At 42.2% G+C, this 21,936-nt stretch overlaps 1 protein-coding gene across 3 annotated transcripts in view; it reads left to right on the forward strand.

Annotated features, from left to right (window-relative positions):
- The window catches only part of LOC141765132 (glycine receptor subunit beta-like), a 68,481-nt gene that overhangs the window by 40,723 nt on the left and 5,822 nt on the right, over positions 1 to 21,936 (forward strand). For all 3 annotated transcript variants that reach the window (XM_074631103.1, XM_074631105.1, XM_074631104.1), the window contains 4 exons: positions 158 to 240; positions 8,800 to 8,937; positions 12,968 to 13,120; positions 16,926 to 17,074. In XM_074631103.1, coding sequence (XP_074487204.1) covers positions 158 to 240; positions 8,800 to 8,937; positions 12,968 to 13,120; positions 16,926 to 17,074 — 523 coding nt within the window. The remainder of the gene's footprint in view (positions 1 to 157; positions 241 to 8,799; positions 8,938 to 12,967; positions 13,121 to 16,925; positions 17,075 to 21,936) is intronic.

Raw genomic sequence — 21,936 nt, forward strand, 5'->3', positions numbered from 1 at the left:
TGGTGTTCAGTTTCTCGCTCAAGGACACTTTGACATGCAGACAGTACGATCCGGGGATCGAACCGCGAACCTTGTGATAAAACAAGGACCTGCTCTATCCCCTCAGTCACAGCCGTCCCCTTGAATGAACCCGGTGTGTGTGTGTCTCTGTGTGTAGGCTGTCGGTGACGTTGTCTTGTCCGTTGGATCTTACACTCTTCCCAATGGATACACAACTGTGTAAGATGCAGCTGGAGAGCTGTGAGTACACACACACTCACACACACACACACAATGTTGGATAATTACAGGCAGTGAAACAGCTTTTGACAAGTCTTAAAGGGACTGTTTGTAACTTCTTACACGTTTAAATCATTGCTGGTCGGTGTCCCATGCGCGCTCACGTGTGTCTACGCTGTTCAGACTCAGACTCCAACACAAACTACACGGAAGCACCAAAACCTCTTGGTTGTATCTAGTGAAGCCCGTCTGTTAAACAGTGTTGGCCGCGGTCAGAGGACGCGGGGGAGACCACAGCTTTGGTCTCCAGGGCCGAAGTCTCTGCTGTACTTTGCTCCTCTGCCTGCCTGCCTTCACTCACACACCGCGCTCGTTCTCGCTATTTCGATCCACTCTCAACTGCATGCGCGCACACTCCACACTGCAGAAGAGTTAGTTTAGCTCTGAGAATATCTAGTGAATGTACAGTGGACGTCTGTAGAGAAATAACTGCTGCAGCTCCTCCAGACCAACAGAGGTTTCCCGTGTCTTGTGAAGTGACGGGGCTCCGCATAGAGAAACGTTATCGTCTCCGACCAAAACTCCAGCGTCTCCCCTGTTCCCTCCGGCCGCGGTCGGGAGGCTGAGGCAGGAAAAGCCAACACTAGGATCAGCAGTGATTCATGGAGAGATCTTCGTCTGGTCAGCTAACATTACTGCAAAGCAGCTGAAATATAGAGTGATATTGTGGTTTTAGCTGACGTGTGTCGCCTCACTGTTTTGAGCGATGCTCGTTCATGTCTATGTAGAGCGAGCACAAGCGCGAGCCAGACGCTGACTTTCATTGACTTAACGGCCACAGGTGTTGCTGTTAACAAGCAATTCTGATTCTTACAAACAGTCCCTTTAAAGTCAACTGTTGCCATTCTAAAAGTCAGGATAACGGTCCAGGCATTTTACCCCAAAATGTTGGTCAACCTCACACTAATTGCAACAAAAACAAACTCAATGGATTTTGGATATGTGACGTCGCATAACATTTTCTTGGCCATTACTCAAGAATTCATATGGTAATTATTACAATTTCACACAAATGTTATTTTGACATTTTGGACAGACATGGATGTAAACTGCAACTTGACTGGTTGGCGGAGGCGTACAACTGCAAGGCGGCAATTCTAGGTTCCTTGTAGCAAAAACAACAAGGAAAAAACACATACAGTATATCCGTGATGACAATTTATTTTGCAGGGGTTGCAGTAGACACTCATTTCATTCTGCCACTTTGCTGCCACAGGGCATTTTGTACCATGCTGCAAACTGTGAGAGAAGTGGGGTCACAGACACAGCAGAGTGTCAAATAAATGTCCATCAAGACAGTAACTGAAAAATACTACAGAAACAGTTTGGAGCAAACTAAAAGTGAAATAACAACCTACAATTTGCGTCTTTGAGCTACTGGCCACCGTCTATACATGCGCCACCATCCTTTGGTCACTGATGTTCCGATGCTGTTCATAATATAATGTTCAATATTTCAGTTTTGTGCTTGAATGTTGCATATCCCTAAATTTCAACCCATTCGCACTCCTACCTCGTCAAATAACGGTAAGTGCCCCTCGGCGTCTGATGTACCATGTAGCGATGTAGCAGGCTTTCAACTAACGCCAATGTAAACCTACCTGCAGTGTTACTCGACGGGAGCGAGTGGCGTAGTATTAATAGCGCGAGTGTCTGCTCAGGGCAGGCAGGATGGGTGGTGGTGGATGGATCAAACAAACACAGGACTTTAATCCCAGGAGACCACTTTGTGTCCTGTGTGAAACTAAACATAACCGGTGACTTATTTTGTCACGTAGTCCCCTGAGTCACCTGATCACTAGTCACGTGACCCGTTAGTCACATAATCGGTTAGTTACTCGGTAGTCACGTGAGTCATACGTGAAGTTAACGTCAACCACGACCGTTTCCTAACCCTACCTAAGTGGTTGTGTTGTCTAAACCAAACTTCCTGTGAAAAATGAAGTTTATTTTGAAAGGACACTATGCACGTAACGAGCGTTTATTGTCACGCCCTCTGGTTTGTCCAAAAGTAACGTAAGAGGGGTACCTGGTGCGTCGGTCTGCATTGGACAAGTTGGGAGTGAGAATGCGTTGTAAATCCACGTGTTTAACCAAATTAAATCTGGGATTGGGAGGTATTCCAGCGTAAACAGACACTAGCCTACACGGTGAACAGAGGGTGGGAGGAACTGAGGGTTAAACGGGACCAGCAGCTCATCTTCACGCCAGTCCCCCAAGCGGCTTAATCTGACCATGGTGTTGTAGAGTTCATTGTTACTTCATAAAGCAACATTTATTTATTTTTTGGCCACTCTTTTGGCCCCAACAGAAATCACAACACTGACATATTATTACCTTATTATTACCAAACAGTTGCATATTTACATGTCCAATAGACACAGAGCAACGTTAACATTTATTTGGAGTCGTGTTTGTGCCCACCTGACAAATGTAAGTCCAATATGCACACTCCGTTTAGGAACTCAAGAGAAAAATATCTGGCAGTTCAGCCAGTTGTTCCACTATGTTCACCCCCTAGATGCTAACTTTGTCAGATTGCTATATGCTGCTGGCAGGTTGTGTACAGTGAGTTTATCAGAGCTTTTTCACTAAAAACAGCCATCATCTGCTGCTGCTGGAAACAAAGTGGATGAGAGCGGGGAAACTGAAGCACAACAGTTAAAGGTGTTTGCATCGTGTGCATTCTTGAGGCCTAACAAACATGTGAAATGTATTTCCCTCCTAGTAAAACATTGGCTAAGACAATAAAAAAAATAAAAATAAGTCAGTTTTTTGCATTGTTCAACGGGGAGGAGGTGAAGCGGCTGGCGACTTCAAGTTCCCGGAAGTCCACATATCTGAGAACCTGACCTGGAGTTTAAACACCTCCTGTCTGGTCAAAAATGAACAGCGGTGTCTGTTTTTTTCTGAGGATCCTGAGACGCAACAGACTCCCCCAAAAACTGCTGATCAACTTCTACTGCACTACTGAGAGTATGTGACATATTACCGTATGGACTGGTACTCCAGTTGCACCTCTGCAGACAGGATATTTGATTGGCCAAATTCAGATGTAAAAATTAAAGTTGAAAAAGCCACTTGAAGCTCTAAAAGGGAGTCAATTCCCATAGACCTCCATGTTAAAATGACCAACTTCACAGCAGAAATAGACATGTTTACAGCCTGGTACAAAAAACATTTTGGTGTCTAGAACTAATTTCCCCTTTCATGACAACTGTACGGGGGGTGAATTTTTCTATAATTCGTTTGTTTAAATTACATTGAAACAGCAGTAGGTAGAATTGGAGCAAATATGATATAAATATGATCCTATGACTCAATAGGAACACTCTTTCTCTCTCTGAAATGACCTGTGATTGGTCAAAGTCTCCCGCCACGGGATAGATGTTTTAAAGTCTGAAAACAGAGCCATGAGGAGGAGCAGAAGTCTAGTTTTCTCTCAGAACACTTGAATTACAATATGCTGAAAGGTTATTATGGAATTTTTGCCCAATGATGCCAAAAATATTCTGCCTACTGCAGGTTTAAGGCTGAAAGTTCTGTGTAACACTTACTATGTGTGATGATCTGATGAACCATAACAGTGAAACATATCATGTTCAAAATAGGCTAGTTGAGATAGGTCAGTGTCATTAGAGCATTATTGATGGGTAACAATGGGACCAGACAGCTGTTGTAGAGTCTTCACATACTGTTGATGTGTATTGTGATGTGTAGTATAAATGGTACCATAAACATACATACAATGAGGTCAATAGAAACAAACAAACAAACGCATTGTATCACAGTAGTAATTACCTTATAACAAAGAATTACACTAAGTTCAAACCTTTAATCCTTTGACAGGACTTCACCTTAACCTTGAAGATCTAATGGCTGAATTCTAACTGGTTGCACCCTGGGTTTAGTATCTTTATCTGTATCTGTATCTATATTCTAGTAACTTTGACTTACAAGGCATATAGAATCACAGTATCCAATATCAAATGTTAAATCAAATAAAACACTTTTACATCAAAACACAGTAACCCAAATCAGTAGTGTCTAATATACCAGAAAGGTTTGTCAATCCTACCACACTAGCAGTGTGTAGGTAGAGGCTCCAAGGAATCTTCACATGCAAATCGTGGGCTCAGAGGCTCACCATCCTTGGACATAAATCCTTCGCTCCATAAAAACCTGACATGTTCATGAGCAACATGCTTCTCTGTGCAGCCTGGGATGACATACAGCAGGCGCACGCACGTGTGGCAAAATCTTGCTCATACTAGTGATGGGAACTCCGGCTCTTTTTAGTGAGCCAGATCATTTGGCTCAGCTCACCAAGAAGAGCCGGCTCTTTCGGCTCCCAATCGACTCTTCATTTTACCACTTCTGCCTTTTATAGTTCAGTCAAATCTAGTGCTGTTTTGACCTATGATTAGTATGTGTGCACAAATATCACTTAAATTAAGTTGATTAATCCAAATGGTGCTCCGTTTCCGACTGTCACTCATCTTGTCTGCTAGTCGCGCACCGCACCGCACTCTCTCTTTCTCTCCTCCTCCCCCTCCTGCTCTGTACCATTAGACCGTCAGCACGCCGCGCACCCCGCCGCGCACCCCGCCGCGCACTCCGCCCCTCCCTGCTTGATGGTATGATCCGTGTCTGTCATCACTGGCATGACACGCAGGTCATTAACACAACATTCAATCACAGTTAACGTTAATGCACAAATTGAAGGAGCTGACGGGATTGAATTTCACTGGAGTTGTAACGTTACCTGATACAATTTTATGTGACGAATAAAGCTCAATCGATTGATTGATTTGAAGAAGTCAGTGCTCCAGTGTTTTCGCAGTGTGAAATTCGGGACCTGATCTCACTCCATGCCGCAGCGCACGGAGCTCCCTCACTAACCCGCTCACAACATGTGTGTTGGCCGTGTGCTAAGGCATGGAGTGAGACTGGTTGTTCATCTGCATGGAGGCAACTGTCATTGATGCAGTGCAGGGTTAACTTTAGCCGGCTACACAGAGTAACATGAAGCTTGTGTTTGTAGCTAGTTCTCTTTCATGATATAGCCTAGCTCAGGAGTCTGCAACCTGTGGCTCCGGAGCCACATGCAGCTCTTTAGCCCCTCTCCAGTGGCTCCCTGTGGATTTAAAAAGTGGAAATTAATAACTGTTTTTTTGTGTATATTTTCATTTTTATTTATCATTGTTGTATGGTACGATGGAATATTAGGGCCACATTGAGGAAATAAAATTAATCTGAGATTTCAAGAAAAAAAGTCGTAGTATTATGAGAATAATGTCATAATATTATAAAGTACTAATTTTCTGTGTTATTTTCCTTTTCTCGTAAAGTTATGACTTTATTCTCGTAATATTACGACTTTTTTCTTGTAAAGTTATGACTTTATTCTCAAAATATTAGATGTTTTTTCCCCTCAATGTGGCCCTAATACTCCGTAGTACATTGTCTCTTTGGCCCTCAGTGCATTAGACTTATATACTATATACTTAGACTATAAACTGTGTTACCTTCATCACAATGCTCAAATGTTTTGCGGCTACAGACAGAGTTTTTATTTATTTTTTTGCCTAAAATGTCTCTTTTGATAGTAAAGGCTGCTGACCCCTGGACTAGCTTCTTAGCCTTAGCTAGCTAGCTTGGTAGCTTCGAGCTAGGTGGACGTGTTTCAGCAACCAGGCTTCATTCGGCCTGCCTCAGCTCCATCCACGCTCCATATCTTTTCCCAATTTTTTAGATTAGCTTGAATTGTCATTGCCAAGATGGCGACAAACCTATGGGTGACGTCACGGAGACTACGTTCATATTTTATACAGTCTATGGAGAAACCCCTCACACCCCAGACACCCTGTATTTACCACCTTCCCCTCAGGCAGGCTTAGAACCATATGCACATGGACAAACAGGCTCAGAAACAGTTTTTCCCCAGAGCCGTGGACAGGCTGCTGAACCCATTGCCCCACCCCCCAAAACAACTAGCACTTAGGCTACCGTGACCAGACGCCCCGGTTTGTCCGGGAAAGTCCCGGTTTCAAGCTGACGTGTCCCGAGTCCCGACACATATCTGTAAAACACTCAAATGTCCCGGTTTCCAACAGGCACTAAGAAATTGTCCTGGTTTTCACTACAATTAAAATAAGAATATTATACTTCCATAGACGTTTATCATGTTCCACTCATTAATTCATTTGTGCGCATGAGATAACTATACAGAGAGCCAGCACAGCACACCACTGCAGTTTCTATAGAGAGGGATGTTGCGCGCGGTCAAGCCAACATTACGCACAGACGCAACAGATATCCGCTGGTTACTTTAAGTGTAGTTTTGATCCACAGAACCCTCCGTGCTTATGTGCGCATCGAACGTGTCGTTTTGATTAATTATTCTACACAGTTCTTTCTGTACATCAACAGGCATTTCGCTCCTCTCATAACTCCTTCAGGACTGTCCGTTCCGTCTTTCACCCGGTGTCTCCATCCTGGACAAAATGTTGTCTGAGCTCCACAGTTATAATTATAATAGCCTGAGACGAAACAAGTTGAAAAATGAAAAATAATGTACGTAGGCCCAGACAACAACTTCCTCTGAGGGAAACTCTCTACAGGACTCCCAAACTGTCAGTGCGTCATGAGGGGGATAGTCCTGTGATTAAATGTGAAAGAGAAAGAAGTGAATGTGCCCCCCCGGCTATAATAATGCCTTCTTTCTGATCCCACTCCATGTTCAAATGCGCCACAGGTGCACCAAGTTAGCCTTCCTGAGAAAACGCCTATGGTGCATGTAAATTAGCGCGTGCCTGTGCGGGCGTGCATGAATGTGCGGTACAAGTGTCCCGGTTTGGGGGTTTGAAAATATGGTCACCCTAACTTAGGTCACCCTGAAGTGCAAAACCTAATAGCTGCTGCTAATGTAATAAGTGCTGTGAATTATATGGCCATGTGTGTTTGTCTTTGTCTTCACTGTCTTTGTTGGCCACCAAATGCATGTGCATACAAACAAAAATAACGAACCACTCATAAAAACATTGCTCCATAGAGCTACTGGTCCACAAGTTTCAGGCCATCAAAGCAAAACAATCTGAAAGACTGCAGAGGGGAACTGCAGCGTTGGGTTATAATTCTTCATCTGTCAGTATAAGCAAGCCTGACATCACATCACATGTAGACATATGATCCACTGTTAGTATAATAAATTATTGATTAGTGCAGCTTTAATGCCTATGATCCACACTGAAGGAATCGTGGATCCAGTTGATTAGTGGCAGAGGGATTTTTATTCAGAGCTAAAATCAATGAGAAACAATGTGGCATGGTCGCTGGGGTATCTAGATGATGCAAACTTCTTTCCTCGTTTAAAAAATAATAATAACATAGTTGGAGAGCTTGTGACTCAATAGTTATAGCAAAAACAACAAAAACATGAGACTACGTTTTCTTGTTTTAAAATACATTTAGAATTTAGACCCTATCAACTTCTGTGTAGTCACTCTCCTCCAGAAATTAAATATCATTAGTGCAACGTTGAAGGCACATTTATTTTATTTTAGTTTTCCATAATAAACAATTTGAGCAAAATTTGAAGTAAATATAATTTACTTCATATTACTTACTTCATTATTAAAATATTTTACTGTTGTATACAAAATTTCATGGAAAGTATACCCTGAAAATACATCATTGTCTTGGCCTCTGATGGCATGGTGCTTTCAGCAGGATTCCATTAGGCCTCAGTTAGGTGTGTTGAACTGTCTTTCCCATTTACTGTTGGCATTTAAGAGTTTTATTTAAAAATCACACCTTGTGCCTTGTCCAAGCTTGAAATGGCTTTTGACAAAGACCTCAAGCTAGGTGGTTCCTTCCTGGTCTGCTGTATGGAGGGTGACTAACCCTCCTTTTAGACCGTGGAGCGGGCAAGCTTCAATGATATGTTCAATTGTTTGCAACTCTCCACAAGCACACAATGGGCTTGGGCTGCTGCCCCATTTGTGAAGGCTGGCCAAGCAGGGGCCATGTCCGGACCTGAATCTATTGAGGGTTGACCACTGTATTAGCAGGTTGGTGCCAGGGACCTGTTGGGTGGGGTCTGACCCCAGATGTTTGTTTGGGACATCCTTGGGCTCCCATTCTTTCCTTCCCAAAGACATTAATACAGACAGATAACATTACGCTCCAAATATCCACAATGAAATCATAGTTTTGGAGGACTTCCAGTAGATTGCTCAGTTGAATTGGCATGCCCGTTTTCTTATGGTTTATGGTCAGTTGTGGAGGGGTGAAAGTTGGAGTGGTTAAAGACAAATAATCTGTTATAAGGTCTGTCACCAATATGTAGCAATGGGGAAAAAAACTGGGGAAAACAACTGAGAAAGGGGGAAAACAAAGAGTGTTTTAATTAAAAAAAAAAAATCATAAACATCTTTAATAATGTGTGTGTTTTTAAACTAATGTCTGGTGTGTTGATGCTGAACATATAGATTATTAACTTACATTTTTATGTTTTAGTTGGCTATACCACCAGTGATCTTGTGTTCATGTGGCAGTCTGACCCAGTTCAGATGGATGAGATTGCTCTCCCACAGTTCGACATCAAACAAGAGGACATCAAATATGGAAACTGCACAAAGTTCTACCAAGGAACAGGTTAGTATTTCGCAATTATAGAATTATAACAAAAACATTAACACTACCATTACCATAAGCATGCATGTAGCAAATAATCAAGTTACAACTACCACTACAAAGCAAACAGTTAACCCTATTACTGCTTTAAATTTGACATTATATTTTACAAACATACTTTGATACTTGTTAATATAGTAACTTCCTATGAATGTAATCAACCCTAGTAAAACACGTGCAGTCAATAGCAGTGGCGCCGGAATGAGTTTTGAATTCGGGAGGCCTGCAGCTTTGGATGATGTAGACTAATACAGTGTTTCACACACGATTTTTTAAGACTATCGTGGGTGAATCTAGACTCTCTACGGGGGTAGAGGGTCTCCAGGAAGAAAAAACAATTTCATTTTAAAGTTGAGTTGAGAGCAAAATTACGAGGCTAGATCTTAGAACAGGGGTCAGCAACCTTTACTATCTAAAGAGCCATTTTAGGCAAAGAAAAAAAAAAGAAATCTGTCTGGAGCCGCAAAACATTTGAGCATTGTGATGAAGTTAGCACACTTTATAGTCTAAGAGAATAAAGTCATAACTTTACGAGAAAAAAAGTCATAATATTACGAGAATAATGTAAAAACGTAACGAGAAAAAAAGTTGTAACATTGTAAGAATAAAGTCATAACTTTATGAGAAATCAAGTCATAACTTTACGAGAAAAAAAGTCGTAACGTTACGAGAAAAAAGTCATAACTTTATGAGAAAAAAAAGAAAATAACACGTAAAATTACTATTTTATAATATTATGACTTTATTCTCGAAATCTCAGATTTTTTTTCCTCAATGTGACCTACAACAATGATAAATAAAAATGAAAAATCTAAACAAAAAAACAGTTATTCATTTCCATTTTTAAAAACCCACGGGGAGCCACTAGAGAGGAGCTAAAGAGATGCATGTGGCTCCGGAGCTGCAGGTTGCTGACTCCTTTCTTAGAAGAACATTGTGCTTGAATAAACAATTTAATCATAAATGTTGTATGGATATGAATGCTGATGGCAAAACGTCACACAGCATAATAATGGTAAACGAGATGGGGTCCGTGTTTAAAGACGGGTCGGTCCCGAAATCGGGGACTGGGAATCCCGTTGGGAGAGAGGGTGCACTGCGCAGCGAGCACTGCACGGCCCTGGGAAGCGTCGAGGTCCGGGTGAGGGGTGCTGTGAAACTCCCAACCCGGGCCTTTCCAAGCAGACCAGGAGCTCTTTCTCAACCCTTCAGATAGCGATCTGTTTGGAGGAGATCTGAAAACTCCTGAAGTCCCAGAGTCCTCTCCATCTCCAGCCATCCTACGCCGCCAGCAACCTTGATTGAACTCAGCCTTTCATGTTTCATCAGGATCCTTGCAGCGCTGTTCTGTACATACTGTAGTCTCTGAAGACTCTTATTAGGGATCTTGATGAGAAGTGCATTGCAGTAATCCAGTCTGGAGGAGACAAAGGGAAGGACCAGCTTTTCAGCATCACTGAAGGTGAGTGTAGAGTGGAGTTTGGCAATATTTCTGAGATGATGAAAGGAGATCTTGCAGAGGTGTTTGATATGGGCTTCAAAGGTGAGTTAAGGGTCTAATCTTACACCAATGTTGGTGACTGGTGAGGAGAGGGGAATGTCGTGACCAGAGAAGGTAATGCTGGTTATGGAGGATGACTGGATCTGGTGTGGGGTGCCAACAAAAATTGCTTCAGTTAATTTTAACTTAACACTGAATTTGTAAAAAAGCCTTTGTCGTGTGCTGCTCGGGTCAATCAGGACTACCGTAACTGAGTTCTCTTCAAACGATGCAGGACATGTGCAGTAGATTGTAATCCGTACACCAGTTCCTCTCCTCTCCGGAATGGCATCTCGTTCTCTTATGACGACCAAGCCAGAAGACATCCAGCTTCTCACAGATGCATCCTTTCTTCGGCTTCGGCGGCTAATACAGTGGCAGGTGGTTCTCAGCTGCAAGGCTGCCCTGAGTACTTATCTCTCACTCCTTCCTCCACGATCTGCAAAATGTACCCAGTTGACAAAGCAGCCATTCTTTGGGGGCACTAACATCCCAAAAATACCGTCACCATCTAAATCTTATCCAGGCATCGGACCACATCAATACAATTCTTGGCTGCTGGTTTTCTCCAGCACACCTCTCATACATCCACAATGATCTGAACATCAGAAACACTCACACACACCTTTCCTCCTGAGGTTTACTCTTGAGGGCTCTGTAAAAGTCAGAGCTTGTGAAGAGACTCCCACTCAGAGTCTCGACTCCACCGGTTCACACTGCCTCCAGCTCACACCGGTCCAACGTCACTCTCCATCCATTTATACACTACCCTGATTCCTCTCCTCATCCCCTCACCACAACACTCAATCCTTCACCCCTCATCCTTTCATCCCTTCATTCCTGACCCTTCATCCCCTCATTCCTTCATCCCTCAATCTTCATCCCTTCATCATCATTGCTCCCATCCATCTTCAATATGTAATAAACTATTGTGAACCCATCAATATTGGCGTGGATTTTGTTAGTGAACGTATATTCAGTTGTTTGGTATATATATACTGTATATACATATATACAGTATATATATACTGTATATATATATATATATATATATATATATATAGAGAGAGAGAGAGAGATAGCTTTGATTAATTCAAATGACAACATACTCACAAAGTGTTTTATAGTCTCTGTATATTGATTGCTACTGGCTCAGTGGGTAGTAGAGCGGCGATATGAGGTTACTTTTGTACAGCCTCCATCGTCTAGTAGTTTAGCTTTTGGCTAATCCACCAAAGGCTCTACACTCTTCAAAATAAAGGTGTTAACTAGAACCATCCACCCTAACCCTGGCTTTACTTCAAGCCTTTGGCTTTGAGAGGCTCCTTAAAGGCTGATTTGGTCCAGTGCAACCCACAACACTCCTAGTTCCCAATCACGTTTTTTGGAGTGGAGATTTCATTAAACTAGTTCTACTTCAGCCTTTACTATTTCATTGGTGCAGTGGATTTCAATTCTGCCAGACTGTTAAGTTATATTATATAGTAAAATTAAGATGAATCCTTGCAGTCTAAGCCGAGGATCCACAGAGTCTTCAACTATAATTTCTGAAACTAGTTTTATAACAATTGACTACATTACCCATAGATCTTAGTCCACCCTAACATTGTTTTTAGTTTCATAGGTAGCTTGTCTAGCAAGGCTGATGTGGTGCAGCTCAACCCACAACAATCATGGTTCACAATCACAGTTTTTGAGGGTGTGGGCTGGGACGACTCATGCATGCTTTCAACAATCCTTGAAGAACTATTTCTTACAAAAAGGGTTCTTTGGAGAACCGTTAGTCTTACAAAGGATTATTGAAGAACCCTTTCTTCAAATAAGGGTTCTTCAGAAGCAAATGGTTCCGGGTAGAACCTTAGCCCTTCATGAAGAACCCCTTTGGAACCTTTATTTCTAAGAGTGCACCTCATAGCCCAAAGTTTATTGCACCTATACCAACCACACAAGTGTGCCGTTGTATCAATTTAGCACAACCGCACTATATTAGAGGAGCCTGTCCTTCGTTCATTGGTTACTGATTTAGCTCGATTTGGTGTTACCGATTTGACAGAAGCTTGGATTTTTCACTTCTTTTGGAGATGGCTTAAAATGACCCTAAGTTACTGTCAGAGCAATAAGTCCTTAAAGGATAAGTCTGGTGATACTGAATGATTAGTGATTGTGAATTTTCCTTATTAAAAAAACCCCCCAAAAATTACCACAGCCAACACCAGCCTGAAAGAACAAAACCAACCGGGAAAACAGAAGAGTTCATTTGAACCAAACACAACAAGTTAGGTGTGAAAGCACCCTAAATTTCAAATTGACTAAATCATTTTTGTATATGTGTGTTTTTTCACACTGATCAACAGAAAAATAGCCTTCATTGTTAATGTGAAAACAAAGTTAGCTAAATTCTTTACAAATAAAAATCGTTGTTTGCATTACTCCTTCTCTGTCTGTTTCCAGGATACTACACCTGCGTTGAAGTGATTTTTACATTGCGTCGGCAGGTTGGTTTCTACTTGATGGGAGTTTATGCTCCAACTCTATTGATTGTTGTTTTGTCGTGGTTATCGTTCTGGATCAACCCTGATGCCTCAGCTGCAAGGGTGCCATTAGGTGAGTATCACAAAGATACATGTTACATGCTGTATTTGCAACAATTTACATTCATGTATTAAGTATTCAAATATTTACAGAGGTTACGTACATCCTTCAACGCTCAAAGGTTGGTGCACCACACAGAGTAGCTACAATTCTGCCATGATTTTTCTTGTTCGTTTTTTTTTGTTTGTTTGTTTTTTTGTCCTAAGACTGCCAAATATCAGTGTCACTATCCTTGTTCACTGATATTTCCAACCATGGGCTGATACTTAAAGGGACTGTTTGTAACTTCTTACACGTACAAATCATTGCGGGTCGGTGTCCCATGCGCGCTAGCGTGTGTCTACGCTGTTCAGACAAGACTCCAACACAAACTACACGGAAGCACCAAAACCTCTTGGTTGTATCTAGTGAAGCCCATCTGTTAAACAGTGTTGGCCGCGGTCGGAGGACGCGGGGGAGACCGTAGCTTTGGTCTCCAAGGCCGGAGCCTCTGCTGTACTCTGCTCCTCTGCCTGCCTGCCTTCACTCACACACCGTGCTCGTTCTCTCTCTCTCGCTCCACCTCTCACGTGCATGCCCTCACACTCCACACTGCAGAAGAGTTAGTTTAGCTCTGAGAATATCTAGTGAATGTACAGTGGACGTTTGTGCAGAAATAACTGCTGCAGCTCCTCCAGACCAACAGAGGTTTCCCGTGTCTTGTGAAGTGACGGGGCTCCGCAGAGAGAAACGTTATCGTCTCCGACCAAAACTCCGGTGTCTCCCCTGTTCCCTCCGGCCGCGGTCGGGAGGCTGAAGCAGGAAAAGCCAACACTAGGATCAGCAGTGATTCATGGAGAGACCTTGGTCTGGTCAGCTAACATTACTGCCAAGCAGCTGAAATATAGAGTGATATTGTGCTTTTAGCTGACATGTGTCGCCTCACTGTTTTGAGCGATGCTCGTTCATGTCTATGTAGAGCGAGCACAAGCGCAATCAACAGGACGCTGACTTGACTTAACGGCCACAGGTGTCGCTGTTAACAAGCAATTTCTGATTCTTACAAACAGTCCCTTTAATGTTTGTCATGAAACACAGCTGCTTCTTAATCCAAGAATTGAGGGAGGCTGCTGTAATCTCCTCTGGGTAGACCTCACATAGGGAACTTTCTTCAAACTTGGATGTAGTCCAAGAGTTTTCTAATTCAATCTTGCCTGCAAAATACTCCAGTCTTAAACAGAGCATGGTCCAATTAGGATATACACAATTTTTCTTCTATTTCCTCGGGTCTCCAGAGGAAACAATCTGATCCCATGAGGGATCCCCGCCACCCTGCAGAGCTGGGTCACTGGGTTACTGTTATTTTACAGTGCAGCTACTGTAATTTATTTTAACAGTATATTACTGTATACACAATTACAGTATGTGACAGTAGGATAACTGGGTTTACGGTAGTTTTACAGTATAAACCACCGTGTTACTGTATATTTACAAAGGGTAATATAATGTGCTACTTTTGCATTTAATTCCTCACAAATTAAAAAAAAGTATAAAACACAAGAATATACATTCAATACAATATTGCTGTAGTTTATTAAAACTCCTCAATCATTTGTACAGATGACTTTGTCTTTTTGGAGGCCCCATCTTGATACTGGAGGTTGAAAATGACACAGCCAACAGTGCAGAAAGTCCCAATCCAAAGACCACACGCTCCTCAATGCTGATCATCCAGTGACTGTTTGTCGTGGGCTCATTTCCTTTGAAATATAGTTTAAATTTAGGTGAAGTGAAGAGGAAGTATTTCATATCTTCTCCAGTGATATCTCCACCATTATGCAATATTTCTCAAAAACAGGAAATAAAACATAAAATGAAGTTATTTTAAAATGTACAACTAAATACATACCGAGCAAAATGAGCTGAGAACTGGTAGTGGAGCGGATTACATCAATTATTCAGTCAGATCGTGCAAAAAGGGATGCAAGCAACAAATTCGGCATGATGATTGCCAAGGGGTCACTAAGCAATATAAACGAGTGGCCACTTGAAAATCCAAGATGGCCGCCAAATTGACCTGCCGATAATGGTTTCTCTCATAGAAATTTATCTACTTGGTCGATTTGATTGATCTTGGTGTCAAATTATATGTTTTCTAGCATGCTGGATCTAATTTTGATAGTTTTAACAATTTTTAACTGCAATATGGCGGCCATTTTGTGTCTGTTTAGTGCCTGCTTCCTCATGAGAGCATGGGGTCACAGCATCCAGGGACTTCCTATTGTTGCTGATGGCTTCGTCTCCTTGTGTCGCAATGGACGTGCAAGATATTTCAGCTTCACACACACTTTCTCAGCGGGAAAATGAAACCGCTGGGTCTTGATGCTTGATTCCCTGGCCAACATATTGCGGTTAAAAATTGTTGAAAATTGGATTTTCAAGTGGCTAAATTGGATTTTCAAGTGGCCAACTGTTTATATTTGTTAAGTGTCCCCTCTGGAATCATAATGCCAAATTTGGTGCTTGTATCACCATTTGCATGATTTTTCCACTATCCACTCCACTATGGCTGGTAGAGTGAATCTTCTTTCAACGTTAGTGTATGTGACAGACACCTGAAGGTGAAGTAAAACAAAATAATGTTAAGGTATGTGTCATATGTAATCACAAGAATCATTCAACAATCACGGATCAGTGCTCATATCAAAAGGAATCATCGGTCCATCTGGGGATGGGAAGTCCATCTCACTTCTCCCTCCGTCTGGGAGACACTTTTGCGATTCTAGGTCCCCCCCTCCCTTTTGAAAATCTTCCCGTTCCTTCCTGTTTGCGGTTCTACAGTCGGCTCCATAATAGCACAGTAAACACAAGTTAGGTCACTAACGTTACATCTTCATCTTCGTATCTTCCGTTACTACGGCTAATTGAGCTTGAGCTAGCTAACGTTAAAGAGCTTAGCTACCTGACTTAATGAAACAGACCTAATGAAACATTCTCTGAGATGTCAACAATAATCAAGCAGACGAAACAATACTGGACACTGCAGATTTCAGGAGAGAAGTATAACGTTACTACATGGACTGCTCTCATTAGAATGATGACGTAGACTGCCGAAGCGGTGCTGTCTAAATCACTATCAGGAATAGCCAGTCACTCAAAAATGAGCAGTTTGATTATTCAAAAATGTTCATAACAGAAACATTAGCCTACAATCATCTGCACAATGCTGATGGATAGTGACTCACTGAACTTGTAAAGGGACGATAGCGGATATTTCCACCGCTTGACAGAAAATACCGTATTATGCTGATAAATTACAGTTAGTTTCGGCTATAGTTAACCAACGGTATTAACTGTTAATTTGCATGCAAAGGACAAATATTTAACAGTATCTTACAATTATTACAAAATACTGTAAGACATTGTTGTTAATCCACAGTAAATGTACAGCAATTCCTTACATGTACTCAGGATAGACATAAATTGTTGATACTGGTCTTCACAACAGATTATAATGTTGAACTTATAAGACTCTCCAATATCGAGAAATGATTGTGAATATTTAACTTATCTTGATTCTGCCCTTATCAGTTATCCTATTGTGCTTTTAGTCCATTAATCAATCCATTCATCAAGCCACCTTACTTTATCCTACCATCCCACAACCAATGTTGACATCATCACACTAAACATGATTGCTACTAACCAACCAACCAACCAACCAACTAACCAACCACTTTTTCTCTCAAGTAGATTTAATTTAACATAAATGTCACTCATCTGGAAATAATCATTCACATGTGGTAACATTAATGTGTTAACATCTGTGTGTTTCTAGGTATTTTATCAGTACTCTCTCTGTCCAGTGAGAGTATGCTCTTGGCGTCAGAGTTACCAAAGGTTTCCTACGTAAAGGCCATTGATATCTGGCTCATTACCTGTCTACTTTATGGGTTTTCATCACTGGTGGAATATGCTTTGGTGCAGGTAATTTCTTACACACAAACACACACACATACAATTGCACATATACAGTACATCTGCATATCCATCACTGGGTTAGACCCTCCCTGGTCAGAGAGTCTGGGATTATGGAAGAAGGAGAAAGCAACAGCAGTGGTACACCAGCAACTGGGCTAAGTCATTGTTGACTTTACTCAGTAATAATAATGTTAATGAGAGATATAAGATATCAATCACAGAAACAAGTACAGTACAAAGAGTATAAGATGCTGATTAAATCAAGACGACCATGGAAACAACAAAGCCCTGTGGCGTAGGTTGCTTTGGCCATACGCGAACATGGCACACATTATAATATATGTATAACCTTTATTTAACTAGGAAGTCACATTGAGATTAAAGCCTCTTTTACATTTGAGACCTAGCCAAGACAGGGTCAAATAGCAGCATCCAACACATAACAAGACAACATCATTGAATCATGACAGCAACAATAGTTAGGACAAAATACATTACATCATGCAGAACATTAAAGTTAGACAAAACTCCGGTTCTGTTGGATTCCAGTGCAGAGGATGTCCGCTACTGCCTTCAACACCAGGTCATGGCACCATTTGTACCTCCCCTCTCCCAGGGCTTTTGGGCAGCAGCTTAGGATGTGCTCCAGGGAACCTCTTGCCAGGCACAGCGGGCATGCTGGCGTATCTAAATAAAGATACAAAATAAAAAAACAAAAAAAGAAGTATCATATAAATAAAAAGAATAAGCATATTGTCAAAAAAGCAGCATATAAATGAAAAGTTGCATAGTAATAAAAATATAAAGATAAAAAAGACCAAATAAAAAGAAATATCATATGGAGGAGAAGGTTTTCATACAGTATAAAGCAGCTCTGGACAGCAGATACTGTAGGAGTCATCCACATTCATTGAAAGATCAATGCAGACCCGTAACACATACTGTTACACACATAGACACACAGCTCTGGAGCTGTTAACTCAATGAGATTGTATTGTATCCATCTCTAGACTCCAGCCAATTGGAATTTACATTAAAAGTGAGGCTATGTGTAATAGATTCAAGCCACGATGGACTTTAAAGTAAAAATATAGTGTGTTGACTAATTAATATACATACATACTAATTACTAATAATACATACATTGTCATTTTAGACTATCCAAAGATAGATCATAGGAAAACACCCCCAACGTCTATGCTAATCATATCGATCTTGGCTCTTTATGAAATCTAAGTGCAAAAATTCAATAGAATAACACACTTTCCAGCAGTTCCTGAATGAAATAATTAAGACTGTGTAAAAGCTCACTGGGATTAGTGTCTGGTAATGGGGTGAATGAAAACAACAAGTTATGAAGAGTCCTATAGAGCCCCCTTCTGGCAGATATAGGAACCTGCCACTGCAGACTGAGACAAACTTTACAGTAAAAGCAGCCTGTATGAGGTGGTGTAATCAAAAGGCACTCAGATCTTTATTAGGTTGGTTTATATTTGTATTATTAATCTGCAAAGTAAGCAAAGGTATCAAATGTAGTGCAGTAAAAAGTACAATATTTCCCTCTGAGATGTAACAAGTGGACTAGAAGTAGAATGGAAATACTCAAGTAAAGTAAAAATGTGTTCAAATTTTACTGAGTGTAAGTGTATTTTCTACCTCCGGTAATCACACACACATATTGCCACTTCACTGTATCCGAAGATAGATCATAGTGATAAAATACCCCCCACGTTTATCATATCCATGCCGATAGAGCGGCATCCGTATAGCAACCGTTTACTCATTCAAAGCATTTATGATGAATAATAACTAGGGATGCACCGATACCGATGCCAGTATCGGGTATCGGGTCTGATACTCTGCTCGGGTACTCGTACTCGCAAAACGGCTCTGATACCACGGCACCGATACCACTTTAAGGTGGTGCGCCCGATCCCGCTGGGCCGGGATCCCACCTCAGCCGGCGCGCGCCGGCCCTCACTTTCATTGCGCCACAGGGTTTTGCTTGCACCCTCTGACTTGTGCGTGCGTTAGACTCCTTGATCTGTCTTTCAAGACGGGTCGGGTGGGTTGCCGACAACGCCACAGACCCCTGGTGCCTTTTACGTGGGCCGAGCCCCGATCTGGCGGCACGACACGGTTGGGGCGCACTGAGGACAGTCCGCCACGGTCGACAGTTGCACCGGGAGCAGGGGGCCGCCCCCAGCGGGAAGAGAGGGAGAGGCAAGCCCTTTGTCTACGGTGCATTGAGGTCCGGGCGGGGAGCGTTGTAAAGCTGCGGCCTCGGGCCACCTTCACCCCGAGCCTTTCCAAGCCGACCTAGAGCCGGTGGCGGCGCACCGCCTCGTATGCGGGACTCCCCAGCCTGCCGTGTGTCGCTCACACCCTCCAGCTGGCTATTAACGAGGGTCTTTTGGCACAGAGAAGTACTCGTATCGGTACTTGGTATCGGCAAGTACCCAAATGTAAGAACTTGTACTTGTACTCGGTCTGAAAAAAAGTGGTATCGGTGCATCCCTAATAATAATATGCCATACATATGCCTGGTAAATATTTTGCGACATAGAGGTTTATATAATGTATGATCGTGTTACCGGCCTACCAGAAACATGACGGAAATAATGAAAGTAGAACCCTGTTTGGTTAGTTGGCTCAAGAGTTCCGTTATCGATTAATCAGACTGGCTAAGGCTAACAAAAGCCATGTCAGTTTAGGCTAACGTTAGCTCTCATCAGGGTACATCGGCAAGTCTGAAATTGCTTTACTGTCATTTCAAGAGCATCGCACATATCACAACAACAGAACGGCCTAGGGAAATGATATAGATTCCTTTATTTACGGTGCTGTGTCGCGCTACATTGTCAATAAAAACAGAAAGAAACGTGCATTCACGGCAGTACTTGTCGTGGCCCACGGTGCGCCTGCTCTTAGGAAACGGTATATGGCAGAGGAACACAAGCGGTATACCACCCCAGGGACCAACTTACTACTCGAGGGATCTGTAAATGGCGATCCCACAGTCACATCCACCACAGTGGCACACTAACACACTATTAGCCACTTTTCCATCTCTGCATCACTCCAAATATCCTGGTTTCTGTCACTTTGAATAAACTCTTTGAATAATAAGTTTTATGGTGAAAAATCCAGCAAATCTACATGTTACCTCCTGTCAACACTCATAAGAGTGATGACTGTCAATCACACAGCAAAAGAGACGCTCAGGTGGAGCAGTGTTACATACATGTGGCAGTTGTTCTCTGTGATGAAACAGAGCCAAACAGGCTTAAAACTCTGCGTCTGAACCAGGACATAGGATAATAATAATAATAATAATAATAAATTCAATTTATATAGCACACTTTAAAATACAGCGAAATTTCAAGATTCCTCACAACAAAGGCAAAAGAATCACAGACAACTTTAAGACAATTTACACAACAAACATATGATTAAAAACTATCAAAATAGGATGAATAAAATTATAGACAAATTACTTCTTGACGTAAGTTAAAAGCAACTAAAAATACTATAAAATCACAGTAATTGTAAAACCCTAGGGGAAAGCTAAAAGGAACAGGTGAGTTTTAAGATTAGATTTAAAAACCGCAAGTGAGTCTGAGGCCCTAAAGCCTCTCCAAGTCACTGCATGTTCCACAGCACTGACGGCTCATATTTCAGAATAAAAGCCGTGTGTTAACAAATGAAGGAATTCTGTCCACAGAAAAAATGCTTGAGGGCTTTTATTTTGAAATGAAAGCAGGCAGTGTTGATTTAAAAATTAGTCTTTACTTTTTTTAATCTCTGTAACATATTCTACGGATGGACATCGAAACTGTAGTAATGTAGCTGATATGTTGTAAATATACAGTCAATAGATCACTTTCACTGCCTGTTGTTGCTGTGAGACGCGCGCGGCACGCGTCAAAAATAGGCGAGACCTCTATTCTCTAGAAGAGACGCAGCTGAGACGCGCATCTCACGTGGGCAGTGTGGCTGCTCTAACCTGTTAACACGGACGTAACCAGACGTAACGCAGCCACCACACGCTCCTGACGTGTCCGAGGATTAATTGTTCCTGGGAGCTGGTTCAACAAACAAGGCCCCAGCGACGAGAAGGCACGATCCCCCATGGTTGTCAGCTTTGTCCGTGGCACAGTGAGGAGGTTGGAGTTGCCAGACATGAGTGTCCGGGGTGAGGATTGAGGGGTGAGGAGCTCCTGCAGGTAGGTGGGACCGGTACAGTTTATGGCCTTGAACACCAGGAAGAGTATCTTGAAGATGATCCGGTAGTTTATTGGTAGCCAGTGAAGGGAGTAGAGGACCGGGGTGATGTGTTGTGATTTTACGAGTTCTGGTGAGGATCCGGGCGGCACTGTTTTGGACATATTGTAGTCTCTGGATAGTTTTGTTTGGGAGGCCTGCTAGCAGAGAGTTGCATAGTCAATGCGTGAACTGATGAAGGTGTGAACCAGTGTTTCTGCATTACGTTTGCTCAGTGATGGTATCAGTCGTGAAATGTTCCTCAGGTGGAAGAATGAGGTTTGGCAGACAGATTTGATGTGTGCATCAAATGACAGTGATGAGTCCAGCTTGACACACAGGTTTGTGACAAGTGAGGAGAGAGGGATGGGATGACCATTGATGGTGATGTGGGTAATACCAGCCTTTTTTGTCTGATGGGGGGTACCAATGAGAATGAATGGCTTCTGACTTGCCGCCATTTAGCTGCGGGGAGTTGTTGCTCATCCAGTGATGGATGTCATCCAGGCATTTGGTAGCCCGGGGTAGTGCTAGGTGTTCGTCAGGTGAAGTTTGCAGGTAGAATTCTGTATCATTTGCGAGTGGAATTTGATGTTATGTCTCCT

This window comes from Sebastes fasciatus, chromosome 3 (genome assembly GCF_043250625.1).
Source record: "Sebastes fasciatus isolate fSebFas1 chromosome 3, fSebFas1.pri, whole genome shotgun sequence".
NCBI lineage: Eukaryota > Metazoa > Chordata > Actinopteri > Perciformes > Sebastidae > Sebastes > Sebastes fasciatus.